This window comes from Lycorma delicatula, chromosome 4 (genome assembly GCF_047948215.1).
Source record: "Lycorma delicatula isolate Av1 chromosome 4, ASM4794821v1, whole genome shotgun sequence".
Lineage (NCBI taxonomy): Eukaryota > Metazoa > Arthropoda > Insecta > Hemiptera > Fulgoridae > Lycorma > Lycorma delicatula.
In genome coordinates, this window is record NC_134458.1 from 76,577,641 (window position 1) to 76,604,256 (window position 26,616).

The 26,616-nt window shown below is 32.1% G+C and overlaps 1 protein-coding gene across 1 annotated transcript in view; it reads left to right on the top strand.

Moving 5' to 3' along the window:
- The window catches only part of LOC142322649 (uncharacterized), a 212,341-nt gene that overhangs the window by 163,386 nt on the left and 22,339 nt on the right, over positions 1–26,616 (top strand). The window contains exons 51-59 of the mRNA XM_075361728.1: positions 1,730–1,825; positions 3,830–4,046; positions 5,091–5,226; positions 6,086–6,265; positions 7,532–7,764; positions 9,931–10,123; positions 13,484–13,643; positions 17,003–17,208; positions 19,832–19,981. Coding sequence (XP_075217843.1) covers positions 1,730–1,825; positions 3,830–4,046; positions 5,091–5,226; positions 6,086–6,265; positions 7,532–7,764; positions 9,931–10,123; positions 13,484–13,643; positions 17,003–17,208; positions 19,832–19,981 — 1,571 coding nt within the window. The remainder of the gene's footprint in view (positions 1–1,729; positions 1,826–3,829; positions 4,047–5,090; positions 5,227–6,085; positions 6,266–7,531; positions 7,765–9,930; positions 10,124–13,483; positions 13,644–17,002; positions 17,209–19,831; positions 19,982–26,616) is intronic.

Consider the following 26,616-nt stretch of genomic DNA (forward strand, 5'->3'; position numbering starts at 1 on the left):
GGCGGCCTGGACCAGAAGGCTCATACACAATCTGGATGCTTGGTTGGACCGCCAACATGGTGAAGTAAATATTTTTATATTACACAACTTATGTCCGGTCATGGATGTTTTAGACACTACCTTAAAAGATTTTGCAGAAGAGATACGCCTTATTGCGACTACTGCCAGGAGGTGGACGATGTGAATCACACAGTGTTTGACTGCTGGAGGTGGGGACAATATAGACAATTTATTGTAGACAACAATTTGGATGCTAACAATATAATTGAGTGGGCACTAGTCAACGAGAAAAACTGGAATGTTTTCAAAAACTTTGCTAGCACAGTTCTTCGAACCAAAGAAGAGGAGTCAAGACGGGGGGAACCGTGGGCGTATTCGGTGATAGGGAAGGGTGGACAGTCCCATCTCTGAGAGCCTGCATGCCTTGGTGTGTGGGTTTCAATGAGGGGACGGGGACTCCAGGGGAGAAATCGCGGGGAAAGAAAAGACCTAGACCCGGCCAGTAGGGCTGGTTCTGGCGGTGCGTGCACCCCCTGTGCTGGTCACGCCGGTTAGAGGCAAAAAGGCATAAAGACCGAGACCCGGTTCCTGTTGTGGGGAGGGGGGTTGGGAACGGCATAGCCGGGCTTGGCCCCCCTTGGTGGGAATTAGAGGCAGGCAAACAAAAGATTGTACCGGGGCGGTTGATCTGCCGTACCGGGTGTAAAACTGGCGGGTGGGAAGACCGCCTTAGAGTCAAAGACACGTTCCTGGGCCGAGTATACTTAACTGGATGTCCGGCCCAGGGATGTTGGGGAAGGAGAGAAAAAAAAAATTTTATCTACTATTAAATTATCTTGAATAATTTTTTACTGGCATTATTATTTGCTATTAGTACTTAAACCTTTGAGTAAATTTCTAGAACTACTATGAACACATTTTAAGTCAGTTGGGTATATATTCAAAAGTCAAATACATCAGTAATAGTATGTTCTTTATATCTTTCTAGTCTTACTAGTCTCTTCTATTATTATCTTGTGCTGTGAATAGAACCAACAGAGGAATAACTTTCAATAAGTATACAGTCTCTTTGGGTATAATCTTATTAAACACAGAAAATATACATTACTTTTTTATTTTTTAACATTAATGCAACATTATTCTACTCGTACATTTAATAACGCATTACTCATTTTTATGTTTTCCATCTCTCCGTTTTACATTTTATATTTTTGGTTGCTAGATAGCCTACACAGTTTATCACACATTTCCTTTGAAAAATATATTTTAATAAGAATGTAATTATGGTTAGAGACAGTATAACATTTAATCCAGATTACTTAATAATTTAAAAATCTAATTTATATTATTATGTAGAACCAATATAAGTGTCTTCTGAAAATGTGTCTTATATTTCTCTAAAGTTAGATTAGGTATTTATTTTGTGATATTGAAGAGATTATTATTATGAAACCTACATGAAAAGACAATACTGGAATTAAAATTTGCTAGTAGTATTTTTTTTTCTTTAATGAAATTATAAAAATTTTTTATAGAAATAATTGACTAGTATAATTTTTTGGACAGTCAGTAATCTTTTTAAATTAATTTTTTTTGGTGGTTAGAAGAAGCATTCAAATAGAAGCATTGTTCATTGTACTAATTTCTTAAAGTAATTGTGAAGAGCAATTATTCTTTTAATTTTTAAAAAATTATTCTGGTTTATTAATATTTAATTAAAATATTTCAGGAATTTGATCCAGCTCTTGTTAGAAAAGCATCAAGAGCTGCTGAAGGTTTATGTAAATGGGTAATAGCGATGGAAAAGTATGATCGCGTGATTAAGGTATTGTAACTTCAGATTTATTAAAATTTCTGATTGTACTTATTATAATTGTTGTTTCTTTTTTCTGATTACTTTTTCTTATATGTTGGGCAGATACAAATATTTTTGTTAAATTAATATTACGAATCTCAGTCTTGGTATCATTATTTGTTGTGTGAAAATACAGTAGGAAACAATATGAAGCAATAATATTTTAAAGGAAAAGTGACATGAAGGAATGAAGTTCAGTTATTATTTTTTTATTCTGTAATTAATTGTTAATCATTACTGATTTCCAGAAAGTATATTTTTCACCAGAAGCAAGATAAAGAAAACAAAGACAAAGTAGTTTAATCAGTAAAATCCCTTGTACTTCATTATTTTCTGTTACAGTTGTAGGCAACTTGACATTTGACCATAATCCCCCTTGCAATAACCCTGCTCAAGAACAACAGCTACCCACATCAAGCATAATAAGGAGAATGTGGAATAAAATGTCTTCCCATGGCTTCATTACTGCTTTTGTTTACATCAGCATGGAAAATCATGATTTCATTCTGTTCATAGAAAAAATACTCTTTCTCTAATAGGTGTCACCTAATGGTGATTACATTCTGTACAGCTATAAGAAAAACTCATCATAAAACAGAGTAATCTAATGACTCTACTGACATTAAATAATACATTATAATACTACCTGTATCCTTTCTGATTAAATGATAACTCAAATAAGAATCTCTCAATTTCTCTGTTAACCGCTTGTTGATCAACCTACCTATTAGATATTAAACAAAAAGAAAGTTGATGCAAGATTTCTATTAGATTGACAATCAAGTATCTTCTTAAAAAGAAACTGTTAAAAACTTATTTTTAGTGTTTGCATAATAAGTTTTATATTTGGATGGTAATCTTTCATTTATTCGCCCAAGAAAATAGACATAAAAAATTATTAGTAAATCTTCAGCAAGAATATAGTTTATAGTTTTTAATAATTTTTTTTTTTTTTTGATTGCACCAATAATTGCTATTACTTTCTTTATGTTTGGTCTATCATAGCCTATCGTAAAAAAAAATTAGTTACTATCAAATATTAAAAAAAAAATGGTATATTTTGATATAATTTGATTATCATAATTATAAATTTGAAAAATTGGTCATAGGTAACACTAAAATAGTTACAGTAGCATGGACATAAATCATAGCATGCACTTTAAATAATTCTAGTGTTAACACTAAAATAATTACAGTAGCATGCAAATTAATCTGAACACAGAGAATTTTCTTCTTTATTTGTTTGTTATGACTACACTGTTTGACCATACCCATTTTTTAAGTTGTCTGTGTATTGTGAGGTTATTTAGCAATTTTCATTTTATAAATAGTCTTTTGTGAACGTTTATTTCCCTTTTTATTACAAAATCATATTTTCATATTTCTTGTTGTACGTGTCTTGGATATATAATAATGTACATAACTCCGAGAAAGAGTTTGAAAATTGTTTCTCAAAAAAAGTGCTCCCTTGGTCAGGTAACTCTCCAGACTTAAACCCAGCAGAAAATCTTTGGATAATAGTCAAAAAACGATTATCAAAAATGAATTGTACCATAAAAATTCACCTCATTAAAGCAATAATATTGGTATGGCTTCACAATGAAGAAATAAGAAATATGTGTGTACACTTGTTGAATCAGATGACAAATCATGTATGTGAAGTGATTAAGAATAAAGGAGGACGTATTAATTAATTACTAGCTATTCACAGATTATACTGGTATGATTTTTTTTTCTAAATAATGTTACTTTTTATTAGATTACATCATGTTTAGATTAATTTGCATGCTACTATATGTGTATATTAAAATTTCTTGCTATTAAATTCTATTAATCATTTATAATTAATATTTAAACAATGCATTTTTTTTTACAACATATTTTCACAAACTTTGTTTATTTAATTAAAGTGAAAATAAAATGTTACTTCTTAATACATGTTCATTTTGTTAATCGTTCAATAATATTTTGTAGATCGTAACTCCAAAAAAACTGAGGATACAGGAAGCAGATGAATTTGTCCAAATGACATTAAAAGCAGTAGAAGAAAAGAAGAGATATGTGAAGTCTTATGAGGAGGCACTGAATGAATTAAGAAAGCGATTTGAAGCACTAGAGGCTAGAAGACATGAGATGGAGCGCAGTGTTGCTCAGTGTATAACTAAGGCTGATAGAGCTGATAAAATAATCGGTATATTTTATGCAAAACCAAAATTTATATTTTTGTAAATATTTATTTTGTACCAGAGACAAAACTTAATTTAATAAATTGTTTTAAAGTTAGTTTATAATTTATCAATTTTTTAATATTCTACAAATTTAAGTACATTAAGTTTATGATTACCAGATTTACACAGACATATTCTCTGAGCCAAGGTCTTGTCATCATCAACATCTCTGTACTATTATAGACTCAATGATTACCTTTGATTTCTTTTTTAGCATCGCTTAATGATGCTAATTAAGGACAGTGGTAACAAGTTTTCATTGGTTGTTATTAATGATAAAACATATTGATAATGGAGATTGCTAATTTTAAAGCCAATAGTATAACATATGGCTCAGCAAAAAGTATTCTGTTTGCACCAGTACAACAGGTAGTTAACCACAAAACTTTTAAATGAAAATAGCAGTAGTAAGTTATACAAATAATTTGGTAGCTGTTGCATTTGTGTGACAACAGTCACAGATGTTGTCACCTAAAATGTGTTATTTAAACTAAAAGGTTAAACATGCTTCTAAGAATACATGACGACTAATTGCCTGACTTCTTTTAAGGTACATCAGGTAGTCTTATCTTTTCACTCATGAAATCAAATAACCTAAGAAAAATACCTTTAATGTTAAAGAGTTATGTTATGTTAAAGGAGTTTTTTAATGTCATTGTTTCTTATTCACAAAAAAGCTCAAGAAATATTTTTTAGAATTTATTCAGTATTGTAACTTAATGTTTCTTTCAGTATATTATTTTTCTTTGCTATTCTTAATTTTAATTTTTGTTTTTCGTTCCTACATTCTTGTTAGCATGTATGTAATTCATCAGCATCCAATTTTCTGGATGCTCATGAATTTGTTTGTTAATGTTGTTTGAGAAAAGTATGCTTGAAAGTGTTTTATTTTTATTTAATACTACATAAAACACACTGTCTAGAACACTGTGAGAAGGAATTTCCACCTTATTTGTCATAAATGTTTTAAAAAAGCTATATTTTGAAAACATGTAATTTTTTTTCAGCTGGTCTTAGTAGTGAGCGAGAGAGATGGACTAAATCTGCTGCAATGTGTAAGCTAAAGTATCACAATGTTATTGGAGATACCCTTTTATCTTGTGCATTCATGACCTACTTAGGACCTTATAATAAATCTTTTAGGTAAGTCATTGTTATATGAATAAGTTTTTTTTTTTAATGTAAGACATTGTTACCACATATCTGACATTTAGCCAAATCAGAAACTTATGAAATAAATACAAATTATTAGGTGATAAAGTAGCCAAAGTTGTACTTCATTAATCATAACAATAAATCACTTTCACAATTTATGCAAATTTACTCAAAACAAATAATATTTTTTCAACAAATTATATTCAGCTGACTTTCTGTTGAGTTTCTGTCAAAAAAATCTTTCCAAAGCCAGCTTCCAATTTTAGAAGTTGCAGATTTTTTATTCACAAATTTTTATTACCTCTTTTCTACATTGATAGCTTTATTTTAATTTTATCCTTTCTTTCTGTGCTTTATGTTATTAAATTTTGATTTTATTAAAAAATAAAGTGAAATTGAATAATTGACATGTTTTATTTTATATAAATTTATTGCTTTATACTTATGGATATAGTTCATAATTTTTTATTTTGTGGATAGATTTTCTGTTAATTGATTATGTTTACCACTAGCTGGAGTGCACTGTTGAAACATGACCCTTTTTCCATTACAATCCCTGATCAGACAACCTGATATTCAGTCAATGTGTAATGATCTCTGGTATTTTTTTTGGTGAAACAAAAATCGACTTGTATAAATTAAATTTCCACTTACCAACAATTTAGTAAATTAAATCTAAAAAATTGACTTACTTTGGCAGCAACACACTGACTAACACTTGGTTTGAAAATAGTTCTATTAATTGCATTTAATACTCATTGTATGTTGATAGGGTTTTATACCTAAATAACACATTTTATATGCACTTGTTTTGTATTACAAATATAAAAAGTAACTGTTTTTACAGGAAAGCAATAATTGCTCATTGGAAGAAACGAGTGAATATTAAAAAGATTCCATGCGATAAAAATTATGGTTTAGTAAAGATTATTGGAGATGAAGTATTAATTCAAAAGTGGTTTACTGGAAATCTCCCCCAAGATGATTTTTCAATTGAAAATGCAGTTTTGGGTATTAATTCAATGAGGTCTGTATTGTGATTTTAATTATTTAGAATATGTATATGTAATTAACAATAAATTATTAATTTTATCATATTTTTTCTTCTGAATGACCATAGAGGAGTTTGAAAGTGAGTTTAGCAGAGATGTTTTTCACAATATAAATGGAACAAAGGGAAAATAATATCACCTCTGCTTTGTATTTAAAAAAAAATTATTCACGCTTGTCTTTATCATCCATATTCATGGAAATAATTATTCATTACTATTGAATCACAAGAAAAATCACTTTTCAGTTAATAAATGTAAACCTGAAGTTTTTTGTGTGATAACAAAGACAATGAGACATTTATGTTGTGTACTGTTAATATTTAAAGTTAGAAATATTGTGAAGGTATTTTGAACATTTCTGCTTGTTAGCAATGTCAGTTTGTGAAAACCACTTGGAATTATTGTTATATTCTCTTTATTGTTATAAGAAATGATAAAATTATGCCTCAGTGGTATTTAGGTCAAATCTAAGACTAAGGAGAATGTTAACAATAACCATTATCATTAAAACCAGCCCCGCTATTAACTTTATTCATTTTATTTAATTAATAATTATTTTAATCAAACTATATTTGTTGAAAACTGAAACTGTTAATGTCAATTCTGAATGTGGACAATCATTCTATCTGTAGTTGAATTAAGTATAGTATTCTACATTATCGATTAGTGATCTTTATACCTGTAGGAGCTGCCACTCTTGATATTGGAATATGGTTGAGTTTCTGAATATTTTTTAACTTCTCCTCATTGGCCAACACTGTGTTTTATGATAATAGAGGATAAAAGTGTTCTTAGGTAGGTTCATAAAACATTGGAGAGTTTGATGATAAGTATGAATATATCATAACAAGAAATATCTTGTTATTTTGTAAATTTGTTTATGATTTTTAAGATGAATCAAGATAAATTTAGAAATCAATAAACAACTGCTGATAAATATATACTGTTCCATGCAATAGTAAGGAGCAATTTTATGTTTTTTTTTTTTTTTTTAAGGAGTAATTTTTCAGTGAATGAAGTATATTCACTGTGAAAGAAGCAAAGGGACAGAATTGTTTTGAGCATTGTGAAGTATAATTTTATGTAACCTCTTTTGTTAGTATTCATCCAAGAGTAATTTTATCCATTGATTTTAAAATTATTGAACATGTAAATTATGTGGTAAGATTAATTGAAAAATACACAATCCTTAATGCTTACATTTTTGTATAATCTAATTTTATGAAAATGTTTTGTTACAGATGGCCGCTATTTATAGATCCAGAATCTCAAGCTAATAACTGGATTAGAAGTTATTATTCTACTAAGAATTTAGAAATTGTTAAAGTATCAAGAACTAAACCTTATATGAGTAAAATGAGAGCTGCATTGGTATCTGCAATTCCAGATGGAAGTCCTGTTCTATTGGAAAATGTTGAAGAGGAACTTGATACGGCTCTTGATCCCATCCTAATGAAGCAAACATTTTTTCGATGTAAGTAATGAAAATTTGCAAAATTGGAGTACAGTGCAAAATCTTACATGTTTAGAATTGACCCCACAAATTTGGTATGGTATGCTGCTAATATCTACAAAAGGAAATCCCAACTAAAAGAGGAGTATTTTTACAAATTCATGTCTCATTAATGTAAAATTCCTTAGTTATCTAGTCAAAGAATATAGACAGATTTAATGTCTAATAGATTGTGGTCTGTAAAAAAGTGGTAGAAAATATTATTCCCCTAGATCTTTAATACACTTAGAAAATGTTTCTGAATATTTCAGGGGTTCTTTTATTAATCTTCTCCAACATCTGTTTACAATAATTGTAATGTTCATTTTTTTTTACAATATATAAATAAAGATTAAAGATTTTCTATGCAGATTATTGTAAAATTTATAATAAATTTATAACTGCGTAATTTTTTGTTAAATTTTGAATTAAGAGAATCCTGAAGAAAAAATAAATCTATACAAATATTCAGTGAAAATAATTAGTTAAAAAAGTTAAAATTAAAAATTTCTTATAATTACATTATTTTAATTATTTATTTTAAAACCAATTTAAAAATCAAGTAAAAAATCTAAAATGATTCTTCGCTTCATGATTTCACATTTTTTGAAGAAAACAATAGTCAAAATTAGAGCTCAGAAATTTACAATGCAAATGAAAAATTTAGTAAACTGTTAGCAGTTCTTCACCTTATCTGTTCGGAACAGCACTCAACTAAAACCTAGGAGCAAGTTTCAAAACATTAAATTCTAGTATTGGGAGAATTCTACATTGTATTGTATAAAGAATTATACAATTCTTAAATATATATTCTTAAATATGTTCTTTAATTATGTTGGTTAGTCTTTTCTTATATCTTTTTAACTTAAAAAATAAGGTGATATTGTACCAGGATGAAATATCATCCAACAATTGAGCTTAAATAACAAAAATTTTAAAATGAGAAAAAACTGAGAGTGATATATTAGAGTTTTCCTTCAAATGCTGTTATTTTTCAGATAAAATTTTCCAGTCTTTCAGTTTATTCATAACAAATCTAAATGAACCATTCTAAAAGAGGGAAGAGCTTTTAAAAAGTGTAAATATTTTTTTTAATATGAAGCTAAAATTAATTAAATAATATTACCAAATTCATGCAGTATTGATTTGGTCAGGCTACCTGACCAAACAGTAACAAGGACTAAACGATTTGTTTTAATTTTTAAAGCATTTAAGTTATTTATCACCATCGTAACATCATCAGAGCTTTCATACAGAATTTCTACAGAACCTTTACAGCTATTGCAGTGGTGTGGGGCTCATTATCTCTATTGTACTTTAATCCTGCAGCCATCTTTTACTTCTTGATATAGCCACACATCTCCGCCTTTTATTTCTTGAAATAGTCCTTACAAAGAAAAAGTAGAATTATCAAGGATGAGGTTAGTACAGACATACAAAGAGAATAAAAAAAGGACGAATATGTAGGAGAATGCATAAAATAGAAGTGTTGTGAAGAAAGCTGAGGTAGGTTGACGAAAAGGAAGTGACTGAAAGGAGTGGAAGAGTATGTAAAGAAGTGTAGAGTATATCTTTTTGTTGGTGGAGAAGAGTGAAAGAAAACTATGGAACATAGGCAATGGCAGAATAAGAAGAAGTGGGAGAGGTTTATGTTCCAAGCAGGTCCAGCTAGCAGATGAAAACTTCACATGATAACATTTATTGAATTTCAGTGAGCTACAAAAATAAATCTATCAATTATATTTTCAACCACTGGCATCTTTACTTGATATCTTTTTACTTTCAAGATGATATTTTCTGAGAATTCCAGATGTTGTAGAACCAAAAGTTATATGGGAATGCAGTTTACTATCTTTCCTACTCAAGATAAAATTATAGTGTAGCCAGCTATATTGCAGTGTATATTGGATTGGATGTAACAATCAGTCCGATGTATATTATACAGCAATACCTGAATGAACTGAACTTATTTGAGTTTTTGTATTTTAATAAGTCAAGAGCACTTGTAATTAAACTAACATAAACTCAGTTCCTAAGAATATTTTTTTTTTACATTCTTCCCTCACATGATATTTTTTAAATTCTTGATTAAAATCTTTAAAGAAATTGTAATCTTCAAATAATTACAACCTTTTTTATTTATTTTAGCTGGATTTACATACATAACATACGAAGATTCTACTTTCAAATACCATCCAGAATTCAAATTCTTTATGACTACAAAGCTGAGGAATCCACATTTTTTACCTGATGTTGTAAACAAAGTAACAGTTATAAACTTCTTATTAACAAAAGAAGCAATGGAAGATCAACTACAAACATCAGCTGTTTTTTATACTAGGTATGTCATACCAAATTATACAATGCATGTGTTTTTACATATTTCTTACCATTTTATGTTAAATCTCTCTTCTACATCTCACCATTTTATTTTTATATTTTTACCAAATTATATAATGCATGTGTTTTTACATATTTCTTACCATTTTATTTTTATATTATTTTTTAAAGCAGTGTGCACTGTGCAGTATTTTCTTAAAATTGTTAAAAAAGAATCATCTAAATCTATTAATAGCTATCACGCTCTCTAGATTTTCACTGATTATATTGCGACTATTTATGTATTGTAAATAAACATAAACTCACATTTATTCATCAGTAAATAATGATAGAATAGTGGTACCAGCCTTAAGTCCTAAACCTGTTGTTCAGTATGGCTAATATGGTATCCATCAGATTTCATTTCAGCAGCGTTTGTCAAATGTGTTATATGTCATCATGCAACCATCATATATAATAACTAGCTTTTACCCGCGGCTTTGCTCGCAGTGAACCTTTAAACGAAATACACGAGCAACTATGTCATGTCGATCAGTGGCTTTTTGCCTGGGCATTAGCTCTTTAGTTACATCCTGCCACGAAGGATTACAGGTAAAAGTTACAAAGAGGTCAGGCCTGCCGTAAGTTCGTACATAAGCGAAAGCGTCTTGAGTGTATTCATGCAAATAATGGGGACTGTTCACAAAAGTAGAAGGCAGAATAACCATCTTGCCTATGTTGTTAGGTCTAATATTACCGTCTGCGCTAATCGCATCTTGTAGATGAATGTAATTTTCAGCTCGTAATTTCATCTGGTTTATAGAAATGTAACGAAGGCGTTCGCTCTCTACTTCAATATACATATCTACCAAGAATTGATGAAAGAGTTGCCTTGACCGTGAAAGGAGATTGAAGTCGTCCTCTCGAAGCATCATGTGATACGCATAAAAGTCGCAGGAAACTTTTTTATTGGGAACTGGCTGCCTTGTTGGATTAATGACTGTAATATTGAAATGATATCCTGGCTCACATTTACTTAAAATTAACAGGTACTACAAAGCATCATAAAATTTATGAGTATCGGCTATGCGTTTCAGCGTATTATCATGTGCCCGTAACACTGTCTCGTGGAGAGCATGGGTCACCAGTAACCAAAACAGCAACTTCATTGATCATTGGCGCATTATAACGCCTCTCATGTTCGCTATGTGGAGTCTGATCAGCATGAATGACCACTATGTAATTATCTGGAGGCCAGTTTTCTATTGCACTTTTAAAGGTATTTACCAACAAATTGTGGCTGTGTAACATTCGTTGAATTTTCAATACTGTATCTCTTTCGACTCCTTCAATATACTGACATTTACTTCAGTTTACTTCATTTTCTTCATCACCCGTAAAATACACCTGCAAAAATTTATGCTGTTCATTATCTGCTGGAAGTGAGTGGAATTTAATGATATATCTGTCCTTGTGCAGTAAACGTTGGTGAAAATCCGGGCATTCATCACTTTATCTACTCCAAAGGATGTCATTTGTAAGCAAGAGTTATACTTTCTGATTTTACTTAAAAATTGCTTCGACTCATCTGTAACACTTAAATATAGAGCTTTCAAAGGCTCCTCTGGTTCACCAAGTAAAGGAAGCAAAACTTTACCACTGGAACAGCACATTCCAGAAGTTTCATCTTTTCATTTCAAAGCATCACAATGCTGACATTTTCTATTCATTGAGCCAATACCAATTAAAGAATGCTTATGGTATTCAAATGAAGGATCATATTGAAATCCAGAATTACTAATAATACAGACCATTTGTTACGCATGAAATTTCGACGGCACGCGATTTGCATTTCTGCATGAACGATTCTTTTCGTCGATTGTTCTGAAGTTTCTCTCGCTCTATAGCTGCCTGCTGTTCAGCTTGTCTTTCTAAACGAATTTGTGTTTGAATTGGCGTTTCAGCTGCTCTTAAGGTAGCTTGGCGTTCAGCTTGCTCATCTAAAGCCTTTCTTGTCTCTGAGAAGTTGTTTCACCAGCCCTCAAAGCACATTGTCACCTCGCTTGTTGTCGTCGTCTTAGTTCTGCGTGAGTGGAAGATTCTTGAGTTCAAGCAACTTTTGCCGCCTGGGCCCGTGATGAATCCCTGGACAGGTTAGATTTGTGCTTCCAAGGCATTTTAGAAAAAAAACAGAGTAAAAACTGAAAATAGCGTTAAAAGTAAACAATAAACAGGTACCTAACCTCAAAAACTGGAAAAGTTTTAGTATTGCTTAGAAGTGACAGAAAAATAACAGAAGGATTCAAAACAGCAGAAGCACTATACTCAATTGAATAGTGACTTGACCGTTGGTATTACAGTGTTGGATTGGCACTTTATTTCATTTACTTACTGGAACGCCAGATGGGCATTGAATTTGGTCAAATTTTTTGTCAGACGATCATACCTACCAATATAAATTTTTTTACCCTCCCGAAAAAATACTGTTTTTTTTTCACTAAAAAGTGTCCTATGTCTTTCGCAATACCTTTGAGACTATGTGTACGAAGTTTCATGATGATCGGTTGAGTAGTTTCTGCGTGAAAGTGTAACAAACAAACAAACTCACATTCACATTTATAATATTAGTAAGGATGCTATCATGATATTTATCAGACTAGTAGAGACAATTATTAACTTTACACTAATTCTAAACTGATTGCTTTATAGTATTATGTATTTTAGAATGATTTGTGTTTAACTTCACTAGCTTAAGTTTGTAATCATAAATCATAATTTCATTTTGTAAGCATTATAATACTAAAATATTGCCTCTGTGCTACTTGATTTTGATATTAAAACTGTATGGTTTATTAAAATTATTTTTTCATTCAGTAAATCTATTCATTCCTCATGGCTTTAAATCACATTATTGATTGGTTACTTCTAATTAATTTTTTAAATAATTCTATAAATTTAAAAAAATTGTGATTTTATAAACACCCCTGCTCTTGTTCTTGGGGGATGACTGTGAATTACTTTGACGAACAGATAGCCCTTTCTCAGTACCATACCCTTTTCCTTAACCATTTGATCCTTTTGACCCTATTATCAATTTTATGGATGTAGGTCCATACATAGACTATAGTATACCCTCCTAGACCCTCCATGCTAAGGATGATTGACAGTGATGTCAATCATCCTTAGCTTGTCAATCATCCTTAGATGTTAATCATCCTTAGGGGAATATGTTTCCTGTTTGTAGTTTCACAATAAGACCTAGTGGCTAAAGTGACTATTCTTCAAAGCTGAGCTTCTTAATTTCCTTAAAAAAAGGTTCCTACTGATTTTAGAAATTTTAGTTACTACTGCAATCTTCTGTATTTTCTATACTGTTTTTCAGGCCAACTCTAGAGGATAAGAGAACTACTATGGTATCTGACAAAGCCATGAATATGGAATATATAAAGAAACTTGAAAACAGAATTTTAGAAGCAATGCATAAAGCTAAAAGTAAAATTCTAGATGATACAAGAGTTCTTAAAATCCTGAATGAGACAAAGGTATGTGAACAGATTTTAATCTTGTTTTAAAGAAACAATTAAATCAAATAATAAGTGTTAAATTTAATAACATGATACCAAAGTCCTTTCTTTGATAAATCATTCATATTTATTTGTGCCTTAATTGATGAAAACATTAATATAAAATTTACAATAATATGCTGATGAAAACATTAATATAAAGATTACAATAATATGCCTATAGTCTTAAACAATACCAGTGTTTTATTTATTTTATTCTACTATAAAATATATTATTTAAACTTTCAAATCTTCCAAAAAAAAACAGTTGAAAAATAATTCAGCATGAGCTAGATTATTTAAAAAAATAGTGTAGATGATATGTAACATTTAGAGTAACGTGTTAAAATTTGTAAATGGCAATAAATTTGATAGAACTAGATTTTACAGAATCACAGAAAAAATATAAAGAATTTGTATCAGATAAAGACACATATGGTTATCAGAAAAGGTTGCAAATTAAAAAAAGAAAAATCATAATGGAATTTATTTATTCTATTTTACTTGAGCTAGTGCTGAGTTGACCTACATTTAAAAAAAAAATTGGTATTATGCTTTTTGTTTACTATGGCACTATTTTTTTATTTTTATACAACCTTGTTTCTTCTATTTTTATTTTGTTATCAATTATAAATATATTTAATGAAAATAATACAAAATAAAACTAATTTTCTGTAATAAATCCTGCTATAACCTAATAGTTGAATGTGAATCAACTTGAGTCACAAGTTACTCCTGAAAATGACATTGCTATCCTCAAGAAAAAGAAGCATCCTATTTTAGGGTCGCTAAGAAAAGTAACCAGTGGATTGGTTTCTTGATGTCTTCTTTACTGAGTCAAATATACAGTTGCAAATCAATACGCCAAACCCATTGAAATGCAGATAAATGCATATAACCCAACAAAGACAACTTCACTCTGTCACCTCAAGGAGTGACCCTCCTGTTACTGTAACTCAGGTGTACTGTACTCTTCAGGTGCTTTACATGTGTCTCAGCCATAACAACAACTGGGGAGGTTACTGTAAAAATATAAATTAATATATGTCTTTCTGGTGTGAAACAATGCATCACATATGATATACTATCTAAATACAGTATGGAGATCCAGGTACGGGGTAGATGGGAAGTCCCTTTATGCTATTTATGAAATTATTAGAATAGGTACAGCTTACCTTCTGTGGATCTAAAACATTTGTGTGGGTTCCACCTTGTTCAAAGAACAGCTGTATGTGCTTCCATGATTGTTCATCTACAACAGCATATCAGGGATGATAATTTCAATGCTGACCGAACAGCATCTTGGAGCTGCTCATTGTTGACATATTTGCGTTTTTGTATCTCTTCCTTTACAAAACCCCAGAGTGAATTGTCAGGTATGGTGAGGTCAGGCTTTTTGCTGGCCAAGGCAATCTTCTGACCTGCTTCCAATCTGACAATTTGGAAAAATTCATTGAGGTGTCTGCGGTCATTCAAAGCAAAATGCACTGGAGCGCCGTCTTTCTGAGACGTAATGATGTCAGCGATCCCTTTTGTTGTTAATTCTGGTAGCAACCACTAGTCGATCATTCTCAGATAACTGTGTTGATTAACTGCACCATCAAAGAAATAAGGACCATGGAGATGTTCAGCTGTCATCCCAATCCAAATCATAACATGAGGCGAATGGTGTTCAATTTCTTCAAAAAAGTGAGATTGTCTTTCACCCAGAAAAAAACATTTCAGTTATGATAGGTTTGATAAATCACACACTCGTCTGAGAAAGTCTTAGAAATTTTCAAGCAATGACATAGTTAAACACATTGATTAAGGTCACTGTCACTCAACTCATTAACTGTGGCTGAATGAAAACATTAAACTTTAAAGTCCTCCTGCATATGGTCTTACATCGGTCGATCTTTGGATGCCTGCAGAACACTTGTGCATTGATTTCATCGGTGATCATTGAATCGATACCTCCATAGAAATACATGTCTCAGCTCGAGTGCTCAGCCTCCCCCCCCACTGCATGGTGCATCAAGAACTCTTCCTGTTGGTTGCAAAAGCCTTTTTTTTTCATTTAAGTAACGTTTGCCGTGATGGTGACGATTTCCCAAAACGCACATAAAAGTCATTCATAATGTTCTCTAATGTTTTACCAGTGTATGGACATTCGTGGACTCACACAAGCTAACAAACACTCTTTGTCAGTGAACACATTCGTATCCACCATCGTTCCACAATCAGCTACAACTAATGTCATCCCACCATGAATGAGCTCACCAGACGATCCATACCACTACTTATCCTCCCCATCTTTTCCAGCAGCAGTGAGTGATATCAGTGGTGAGAATTGGTAACAGTAGAGTCCGATAAAGCTGGATGTATTGCAGTGTAAAGGGACTTCCTGCTCACATGGAAAATTAAAAACAAATCTGAAAAATTGCGTATTCACATAAAATTGGTTCCATGATTAGTAAAACCATTAACTATAAGGTATGTCTCTGGCTGAAAAACTTTCCAACCACACCTGTATATATATATATATATATATATATATATACATATACATTTATTTTATTAGATCAACCAAAGTACAAAATAAGTAAAGTAGGGTGACTTACTTTATTTCACTATGTATACAGGAGCGCTTTTGTGATTTTCATATAGTACAGAGGAGTATGATTCTTAAAAGAATTGATTTAAAAAATATACATATTATTTTTTCAAACATTACACCAGTAAACCACTGAATCAAATAATTATTAACAAATAAATATCTGAATTTACCAGATATAAGATTAAAAGTTAAGAACACCCACCCATCTGTCTGTAGTGCTTTCAGAGCTTTAACTCCATCATCACAGACCAATTTTTATAAATACACATAATTGTAAATAAAATATAAAGTTAAAAATCATGTATCTTTTTTAAAAAACACATAGTTAAAATTTTCTTTATCTCACTGTGGTGCATATAGGAAGTTTTAAGTATGATAATAGTATATACATAATACAAATTTTAAAATTTTAACTGTATGTTAAAAAAACAACTACATTTTTAACTATATATTTTATTTATAATTATATGTATTTTATTAAAGCTGGTCTGCTGATGATGGAGTTAAACTCTGGAACTGCTACAAATAGATGAATGTTCTGCCTTTTATTTGGACTGTATCTGATGGATTTAAATATTTATTTGTTAATATTTTTTTCATTTTAGTGAAACTTAGGGAAGCGATTCACTTTCTTGAAATTAAACAATGCAGTTTAGAGTGACATAAAATAGACTTATATTAACTCATAGAAAATTTGTATTAAAAATATCTAATTACATTGCTCTTTCATAATTTTCAGACTCTTGCAGTTCAAATAAAAGAAAAACAGGTACTCTGCAGGCAGATAGAAATTGAGTTGGCTTCTTTGCGAAGACATTTTACACAGCTGGCTGTATTTAGTAGAATACTGTATGAATGCATGAGTACATTGCAGAGTGTTGATTATATGTATAGGTATTCACTTCCAATCTTTCAGCGAATCTATTCATTAGTTGTTAGAGGAGTGTAAGTAGCAATTACTAAAAAAGTAAAACTCTAAATAAAGTAGTCTATTTTATATTGCTATGGTATTTCCATTTTCTTGCATTTTGTTGTAGTGTAAATATTTTATATTTTAGGATATATAAGTTGAGGCACATTTTTGAGCAAACACAACAGCAGTTGTTCAGTTTCACTAAAGCAGTGATAAAAGGAATAATGGATGCAATATAGTATATACTTCATACATTTAAAATAAAAGTAAATGACTGACACAGTTCTTAAGTGCCTCCTTTCCATAGCAGTTCATAAATATCTAAAACTACACTCTCATGGATGTATGATATAAAATAATATCTTTATAATGAACTGATGTTGACATTATGTGCTTTTAAGGGTAAGTGAGTATCATTAGCGTAATATCTTCTATGGTGTTTTACAGAACTATATTTGACTAATCTATTAAATCTAAGTTTTAAAAGTGAACTTCTCTTCTGTTTCATAAATCTGTAATTTGCTTCTACTACTACAGATTCAATGAAATGTCTTTGCTATTTCTTTGATTTTTTATGTATATAGAAAGATTTTAAAGATGAAACCATCATTAACTATTCTAACACTAACCTCTATAACTGTCACAAAGGTATTGAAATGTACAAAAAATTTGATAGATGTATATGAGCTCAGAAACTGAAATCAAATATTACTCTGCCATTTCCTATATATTCTATTGTTGATTATGACAAAATAAAAAATATGTATTCAAAGTGATTCCAAAGTGCACAGCAATCTCTCAGAAGATGATTCTATAGCCAAAAATAAGAAAAACAGTTCATGAGGTTCAAAAAAGTCCAAAAGGTCAGAAAACGGTTCGTTAGCAAGTTTCACCTCACAAAACATTTAGCCCTGCTTTCTGATCCCTCTATGAAATTAAACCGTACTAAAATTCTTCTGGTTCAAATCGATGGGTAAATTTAGTGCTTCCTTATGATTCTTGATATAAAAATTAGGTAAAATGGTCCCAGTCCTCTATCTCACTTAGGTTTTAAGAAAAATGGGGTAAAACACGAAAACTTTTCATCAGAAAATACACTTTTTTAAGTTTGGAATAAAATAACTTTTACTTTAGCAATAAACAAATAAAAATTTCTAGTTAACTTTGTAGAAAATTTAATTCTGAGAAAATTGATGTAAATAACGTCTGTTAAAATTAAACACAAATTTGAGTTCAACTTTAGAAACAAAACATACAAACTTGTTCGGAAAAGTGATACGATTTTAAACAGAACTACTTTGATCAATGTTTGAACAACAAAATGTAAATGAAAACAAATAGAAAACTTATCAGTAACAGAAAAAAATGAATAAAAAATGGATTTATAAAAATAAAAATCACCTACTTTTTGGCTTTTTTCTAAAAATTATTAAATATCAAAATGGTTACTTGATTAAGCTGCAAACATTTCTTCAAAGCAGTTGCTTAATGTGGCTGCCATTATGTTCAATGCATAGTTCAGCTCGGCAAATCAATGCTTGCCGAGCACGATTAATAACATCATTATTATTCCTAATAGTAGGTTCAGCTTCCATTATATGATGTCTCAATTCTTCTTGTGTGCCAAGACAAGCGGACTAGACTAACGACTTCATCCAATCCCAAAGAAAAAGGTCTGCTGGCGTGAAACTGTGAGATCGAGGTGGCCATTTTACTGGTCTGTTTTGACCAATCCATTTCTTACTAGATATGTGTTATTTAAATTATTCATCATATAACGACAGTAGTGAGCAGGTGCGCCATCATTGAAAAACCCCATCTCCTCTCTATCCGTGAGTGGAATATCTTCCAAGAGTTCCATCAGATTTATTTGCAAAAAATACAAATACCACTTCCCATTGAGTCTTGGCAGTAAGAAAAAAGACCGTACATGATTATCACCAAGAAGACCATACCACACATAAACAAAAAAGTGTGTTGGAAATAACTTGTAGCAGTCTAAGTATTATCGTCTGGCCAAGAGTGAGTGTTTTGATAATTTACAATGCTATTTCTTGTAAAACAGGATTCATCAGTAATTAGAATATTACTTAGGAAATCGGGATGATGTTCACATTTTTGTAAATAATTAAATATTTATTTTGTAAATAATAATTCATCAAGGTTTAAAAGAATACTGACAGGAATTCTTAATCAGTTTAGAAGCTACATTTGTATAAAGGATGTACAGAAAATTATCAAAATGTGCAAAGAAAAGTAATAAATTTCTTTTCTTCCTGTCAGTAATGTAACATACTTTAAATAATGTGTTTCTTTATAGGAGATTGTAATTAAGTTTGTTTTAAGAGATAACATTTTTTTTTTACTTTTCAGTATTTTTAACTGCATTTGATGCTTAAATACTTAATTATTTATCATTATTAGAAATTTGAAAATACTTTTTGAAAACTGAAGTATAGGAAAGAAAAATTTCATAAATTTATATTTTGTTGATTCACTGAACAGTTTAAATGGAATCATTCTGCAGGAACTACTACCATTATACAGAAACAAGTCGATGTTTAAAAATTCTTCAGATTGTGAAAAGTTGTAATTTTAAGAAACATTTGAAATGATATTAATCAATTATTGATTTTAAATTAATTTTGGTTTTAGGGTGAGAGAAAATCCATATATCTCATGGCGTTCATTACAAAAGAAATGCATTGAAGAATTCATGGTAGCTATCTTCAACTTTGTTTGTCGTGGTATATTCCAAAAGCATAGATTGTTATATTCTTTTCTCATCTGCATTAAAGTTATGATGTAAGTATACTATTCATTTAAATAAAGTATAAACAATTAACATTAGATGATTAGCATTTTACAGCAAAACAAAATAGAATGACACACAGGAATGCAACTAAGTTAAAATTTTAAATCAAATAGTAATTAACAATTTTGGAAATAGTCTTTCAGTGCAGAGCAAGGAAAAAAAGAAGAAATTTATTATCACCTAATATAATATTTACTTTTTAGACTAGTTTGTTTCCATTGAACTGAATTATACTCTTAACCAATCAATATGCATGTGATTCCAGCAATACTAAATGTAATTTAACTAAAGAGTTTATTTTCTTGTTTACAAGACACTTTATTTTTCACATTTATTCAGATTCTGTATACATTACTGAAAATAAATCAGTATACAACAATTTTTTTATATACAATTTTTTTGCATAAAACAAAACTACAGCCTTTCTAATTTAATCTTCGATGGCAAGTCTTATTCTTTAAGACTTTGGAGGTTGACATCCCCATGGCCCTAACCTCTCCAGCTTTTTCCCCACTACACCATAGTTGCAGAACACTTTACATATACACTACACCAAGAACACTACACAAATTACAACATATACCCTTACACAACTAACAACATTCTACACTGTTTCTTCTTACATTTACACTCAGTAGTGTTGCAACATCTTATGAAACGCTACCGTAACCCAAGGTGGAAACTGTTGTGGTGAATGGCTCACTATATATGGCTCTACATAGTGAGTCTCGAAATGATGTTCTCTCTGGGTACCAGGGTGAACCCAGTTGTATTTAGCTCTAGCTCCAGTACATGTATGCTCTGCTGGAATGGTCCAGCAGAGTTGGTACTTATGGGACCAAAATTTCTAGTCCACAAAATTACAATGGTTGGTGGTCCATCTGAAAAAACCACCAATATTAGTCATGTGAAAAGACCTTTACTCGGCTTTGTCCGATAAGGATAAAAACTGTATTGAAGAAAATACTGTGAATGGTGATGCATCCCATCCACTGTATAGAAATATACGATTTATCCTCCTTCAGAACAATCAAGAAGGAGAATCCCTTCAAAATGTCTCTCCCTTCCTAATAAATAAAGTGATATAACGGGTTCAGGTGGTTCACCAAAAAACATCCGGAAGTTAAGAGACGGATCAATATTGGTTGAGACGTTCGAGGAATAATCTTTTTCCGGGATCTTCTGGAGATGGACGTTAATGAAACAGCTAGTGAGCTTCGTACTCAGGAAGTTGTGGTGGTGAGGTAAATAATGAAAAGGCAAAGCGGAGTGGAAGAACCTACACCTTCCCTTATCTTGATATTTAACCTTCCGTTACCACCAGAGAAGGTAAAAGTAGGTTATCTATCAGTTTGAGTACGACCATTCATCCCTAATCCACGGCGATGTTTCAAATGCCAAGAGTATGGACATACTACAACGTCTTGCTCAAAAACAGATTGTGCTCGATGTGCTAAGGAAGGCCACAGTGACACTAACTGCCAAGAAAACGAGAAATGTGCAAACTACAGTGGATCACATTCAGCTCACTCCCGGGATTGCCCAACTTTTAAAGAAGAGAAGGCAATTCTCAGAATCTCTACGGAGCAGAAATTATCCTTTCCAGCGGCACGAAGAGAATATAGAAAATTAATCAACTGTCGTAACTTAGTTAAACCCAATGTCTCTTTTGCCGCCGTGACATCTAGCAAAGCTCCTTTAAATGTAGATAATCAACAATGCGAATCCTGCAGTGAGTTGAAGAAGCTTGTGTAGATGCTATCTGATCAAGTTTCTTCGCTTACAACCACTATATCAGAGCTTACTAAAATGAATAAAAAGTTGATAGTTGCAGCCAGTGAAACCAACAGTTCGATCCCTCTGAAAGTCTCAGTTCCTAAAGTTTTATCTTTGCAGACAGGAGTAAATACAGCTGGTGGTAAGCCACCAAATAAGCTCCCTGTTAAGGGAGTCACCCAACCACCTCCTCTGGGATATCATCTTATACTTCCCATTCTTCCAAATCTCCTCCTCTATTACCTTGTATACTGGAGAATATGAATGAGGAACTGCCTGACCCAAGGGCATCGGAGTTCTTTAAAATTAAAAATACAAAAAAGAAAAACCGAATCACGTACAACTAATTTTTCAAATATTTATTTCTATTTCTGTATCTAACTACCTTTATGAACATTATTCAGTAGAACATTAGAGGTCTTCGGTCCCGCATTGAAGATGTTAGAGTGTTGATGCGCACACATCAACCATTAATAATGCGCTTCCAAGAAACACATCTGTTACAGCAAGATGCAGTAACACTCAAAGGCTATACATGTGAGAGATACAATTGTCTTGTAGATATTAGAGATTGGTAGTGTTGCTATTTTCATGCGGAATCAGGTGTCGGCTGTAAGGCTACAACTGCTATCCTGATTCCTGCTATTGCTGTAAAAATCTCAGTTACTTTTAAATTGCATATCTGCAGTTAGTTTCTGTCACCAAATTCTGAGAGCAATGCTCTAGAACTATCAAATCTTATGTAAATCCCATCATCGTTGTTAACCGTAGAAGACTTCAATGCACATCATATTTCCTGCGGCTCATTTTTCTGTTCCTCTCGAGGAAATATGATTAACAGAGTGAGATAAGACTTGGCCCTTTGTCTTCTGAATAATGAGTCATAGACATTTATGTCCTCATCTTCTGGTGTACTGTCAAACATCAATCTCTCCTTATGCTTACCAAATTTACTCCTTTGTTTTAATTGGTCTGCTTGTGACGACCTTCATGACAATCACCACAGGCAAATTACTATAACTTTTGGTGTTGACAGCAAGGTGAATAAAAGACCATGTAGATGAGTTGTTGAAAAGGCAGATTGGAACACTTACCATAAAGCCTTCCCATCACAGCATGTCAATGGTGAAAATGCCCTTTATGAACTTACCTCTTTTACGTCTCTGATACTTGACAATGCTAATAGATATACCCCACAAACATCAGGAAACCCAAGACGTCTTTCTGTTCCTTGGTGAGATGCTGATTGCCAAAATGCTATTAGCAATCGACAACAAATGAAATGTTAAAATGATTAGCAATTGGCACAAATTTAACTGCAGGCCTACAAATGATCACCTAGATTTGTACCGTAAGGCTAGAGCAGTATGTCGTCGAGTATTCTTAGACGCTAAGGGGAAGTCATGAAGGAATTACATGGACACCATCTCACACACTAATCCCACATCTACTGTGTGGAAAAAGATCCGTGCAATCTGAGGATCACCAAAACAATCCATTCTCGGACTTATTCATGAAGAACTCTTTACATGACCTAGTGGCAAGTATTTTGGCAGATTGTTTCTGTTCAGTTTCCCTTACATCATACAGTACTGAATTTCAGAGGGAAGTACTATTGTTAAATGCTGGTGATTCGGTTGGTGAATTAAACGCTCCATTTTCATTCAACGAGTTGTCACATGCACTTAAAAGCTCACATGACACCTCCTCTGGACCTGACTGTTGTCAGAGTATACTAAGACGAATGTTTAGTAGTATGCTCTCAAACCTTCCTAATTCTTTGCTGCAACATCTATTGTGTATGTATAATAGTCTATTCTCCTCACAAGTTTTATTTCGGTCTGGTCAGAAGCCATTTTCGTACCAGTAATTAAACCTGGTAAAGAAAAAGCAAACCCCTCAAGCTACTACCCTATCTCTTTGACAAGCATTTTATGTAGTCATAGAAAGATTGGTGAACCACAGGCTCACATGGTACTTAGAGAGACATGGTCATCTATGTCTAGAATAATGCGGTTTCCGTCAAGGACGTTCTTCCATTGATCACTTAGTGTCAGTGGAAGCAGCTATTCATAATGCTTTCCTATTCCGCCAGCACCCCGTCACTATCAAGATAACAAGATAACAAGAAGGCTTGTGACACAGCCTGACGATGTGATATTCTTAACACCCTTAAAGAATGGGGAGTCGGCTGTATACTTGCATTTATCAGGAGTTTCTTAAATAACTGAACTTTCCATGTTCGTGTTGGAGATTCCTTATCAGGTAGCTCACCTTGGAGAATGGAGTACCTCAAGGAAGTGTATTAAGTGGTGCCACCTTGTTTGCTATAGCCATCAACAGTATTACTGAATGTGTGCAACCACCTGTTTCATGTTCGTTATTTGTTGATGATCTTGCCATATATATTACATCCCATTCAACAGCCACAGCAGACAGACTACAGAACACAATATCTCGCCTTGAATCTTGGTCCAAGGTGATCGGCTTCACCTTTTCACCTGAGAAAACAAAATGTGTAGTCTTTTCTCACTTGTGGGACCCATCTACTCTGCAAGTTTTTGTCAACGAAGAGAAAATTTCTATCACTCCTGATATCAAGGTTTTAGGTTTGATTTTTGACAACTGTCTTACATGGGTCAAATACATCAAAGAACTAAAAAAAAAATGTTCAAAAATTTTAGATATGCTGCGAGTTCTTAACAACACCAAATGGGGAGCCAATAGGTCATGTATGTTGTGATTTTATTATTTCTTAGTTCATTCCTGTTTAGATTACAGTTGTGTCGCCTACTCTTTAGCAGGTAATACCGTGCTGAAGATGTTAGATGCTGTACATCATGTGCTTTTCTCAGTCTTGCTACATCCCAAACCCATAGGGGAAAGACACCCACCTTGTGACATTACTGGTCGCCACACCACCCCCTCTGTACCAAGCCCTGAGGAGCTTTACCAGAAGTCGTCTTTAGACCCCCTAACTGACTACATCTCACAGTCATCAGCCAGGCCACAGTCGGGATGCTACCAATGTAAATGCCTCGGCAAACATTTGCATCAGTAAAATACATATCAAATTTCACCTTTACGTAGGCCTCAAACAGACATCTTCACATCCAACCTAACATGATTCCCTCAAACTAACTGACCGAAACTGCGGAAGCGCTAGCCCCGTGCCCCGTTGCCAATCCTAATTTACAATGATATGAAGACCATCTACGTTTCACTGCACCTATGGATATATATATCCAGCAGTTACTACAACTTTTAAACGTAGAAATACCTCCTATTTTTCCAACATATCCCTGTTCATGTTTTCCGTGGAGAATCAACCTTATATTTGATGATACCATATACAGGAAACAATAATCAGCATCACCTATTGTCTTTCAGGAAAATTTTCACCATATTCTCTCCAAAATAAACCCAGTTGCAATAGTGCACACAGATGGATCGAAACAGAATGATACCGTTGGATGCGCATTTATTCTTAACAGCAGACTCTATATGCTTGGTCTACCTAATGTTAAAGTATTTTTACTGCAGAACTGTATGCCATCAATAAGGCTTTGAATATCGTTTACCCAAAATACCGTCATATCCTTATTTCTAGTGACTCATTTAGTGCACTGCAAGCTTTGGAAGATTTTTACCCTAGACCTGTTGGTCACCGAAATCTATAACGCAATCAGTGAGTTGAACCATCATAACACACAAGTGAGTTTCTGCTGGATCCCTAGCCACGTAGAAATTGTGGGCAATGAACACACAGATTCCGCTGCTAAGGACGTATGTAGTCAACCTTCTTTCACCAGTCGTGTTACTACATGCGATTTTAGCAGTTGTGTAAAACACACTCTTCAAGAAAAGTGGCAAGGTGACTGGACTGCCACAGTGGATAATAAACTCTGATACATAAAAAACATGTGTTGCCATGGGATTCGTCTTTCAAAAAATTCCATTGAGAGGATGTAGTCCTTTGTCGATCGTGGTTAGGCCATACCAGAGTATCGGTATCTAATATTAAAAGTAAAGACGGATATCTAATATTAAACGTAAATGTACCAACATGCATACGATGCAACTGCCGCTTGACTGTGCACCATATCCTTGTGGATTGCATTTGTTATGCGGCATTGCATAGTAAAGTAAAATTTCCCAGGAACATTCGTCAAATCCTAGATAATGATAAAGAAGTTTTTGACCGGATGTTTTTATTTCTTAGAACTTTTAGTATTTTACACACTTTTTAATAGTGTTATGTGTTGTTTTTTTTTTTTTTTACTGTTACGTGTTTCAGTTTAAATTTTTTTTTCTTCTGTTATCTGAGGAGCCCTTTACATTCCTCTCGGAGTTAGTTAAATTTATTTTATTTTTACTGTATAAAACTAAACTCTCTCTCTCTCTCTCTCTCTCTCTCTCTCTATATATATATATATATATATATATATATATATATATAGTTGTTTTTATTTAATTTTAAGTTTTTTATCTGTGATAGTAGTTATATTTAATCTTTTTAGTGATATTAGTTATAAGTTTTTTAGTGATATTTTATTTGCCATTAGTTTTAAGTTTCAGCTTTTTAATCTTTTAGTTTTTAACCTAGGTTTAGTTTATGTTAATTTTTTAGTATTTCTGTTATCCAAGTTGGGGCCCTTTACACCCCTCCTGGACTTCATTAAATTCTTTTTATTTTTATTAAATTTTATGATTTTAGTTGTACGCTTATTTTTAATTTTAGTTTTTTAGCTGTGATATTAGCTATAAGTTTTTGTTTAAATTTAAGGTAGTTCTAGTCTTTTTAACTATTTTTTTTTCTAAAAATTTTATTCTGGGCGATGATATCCTC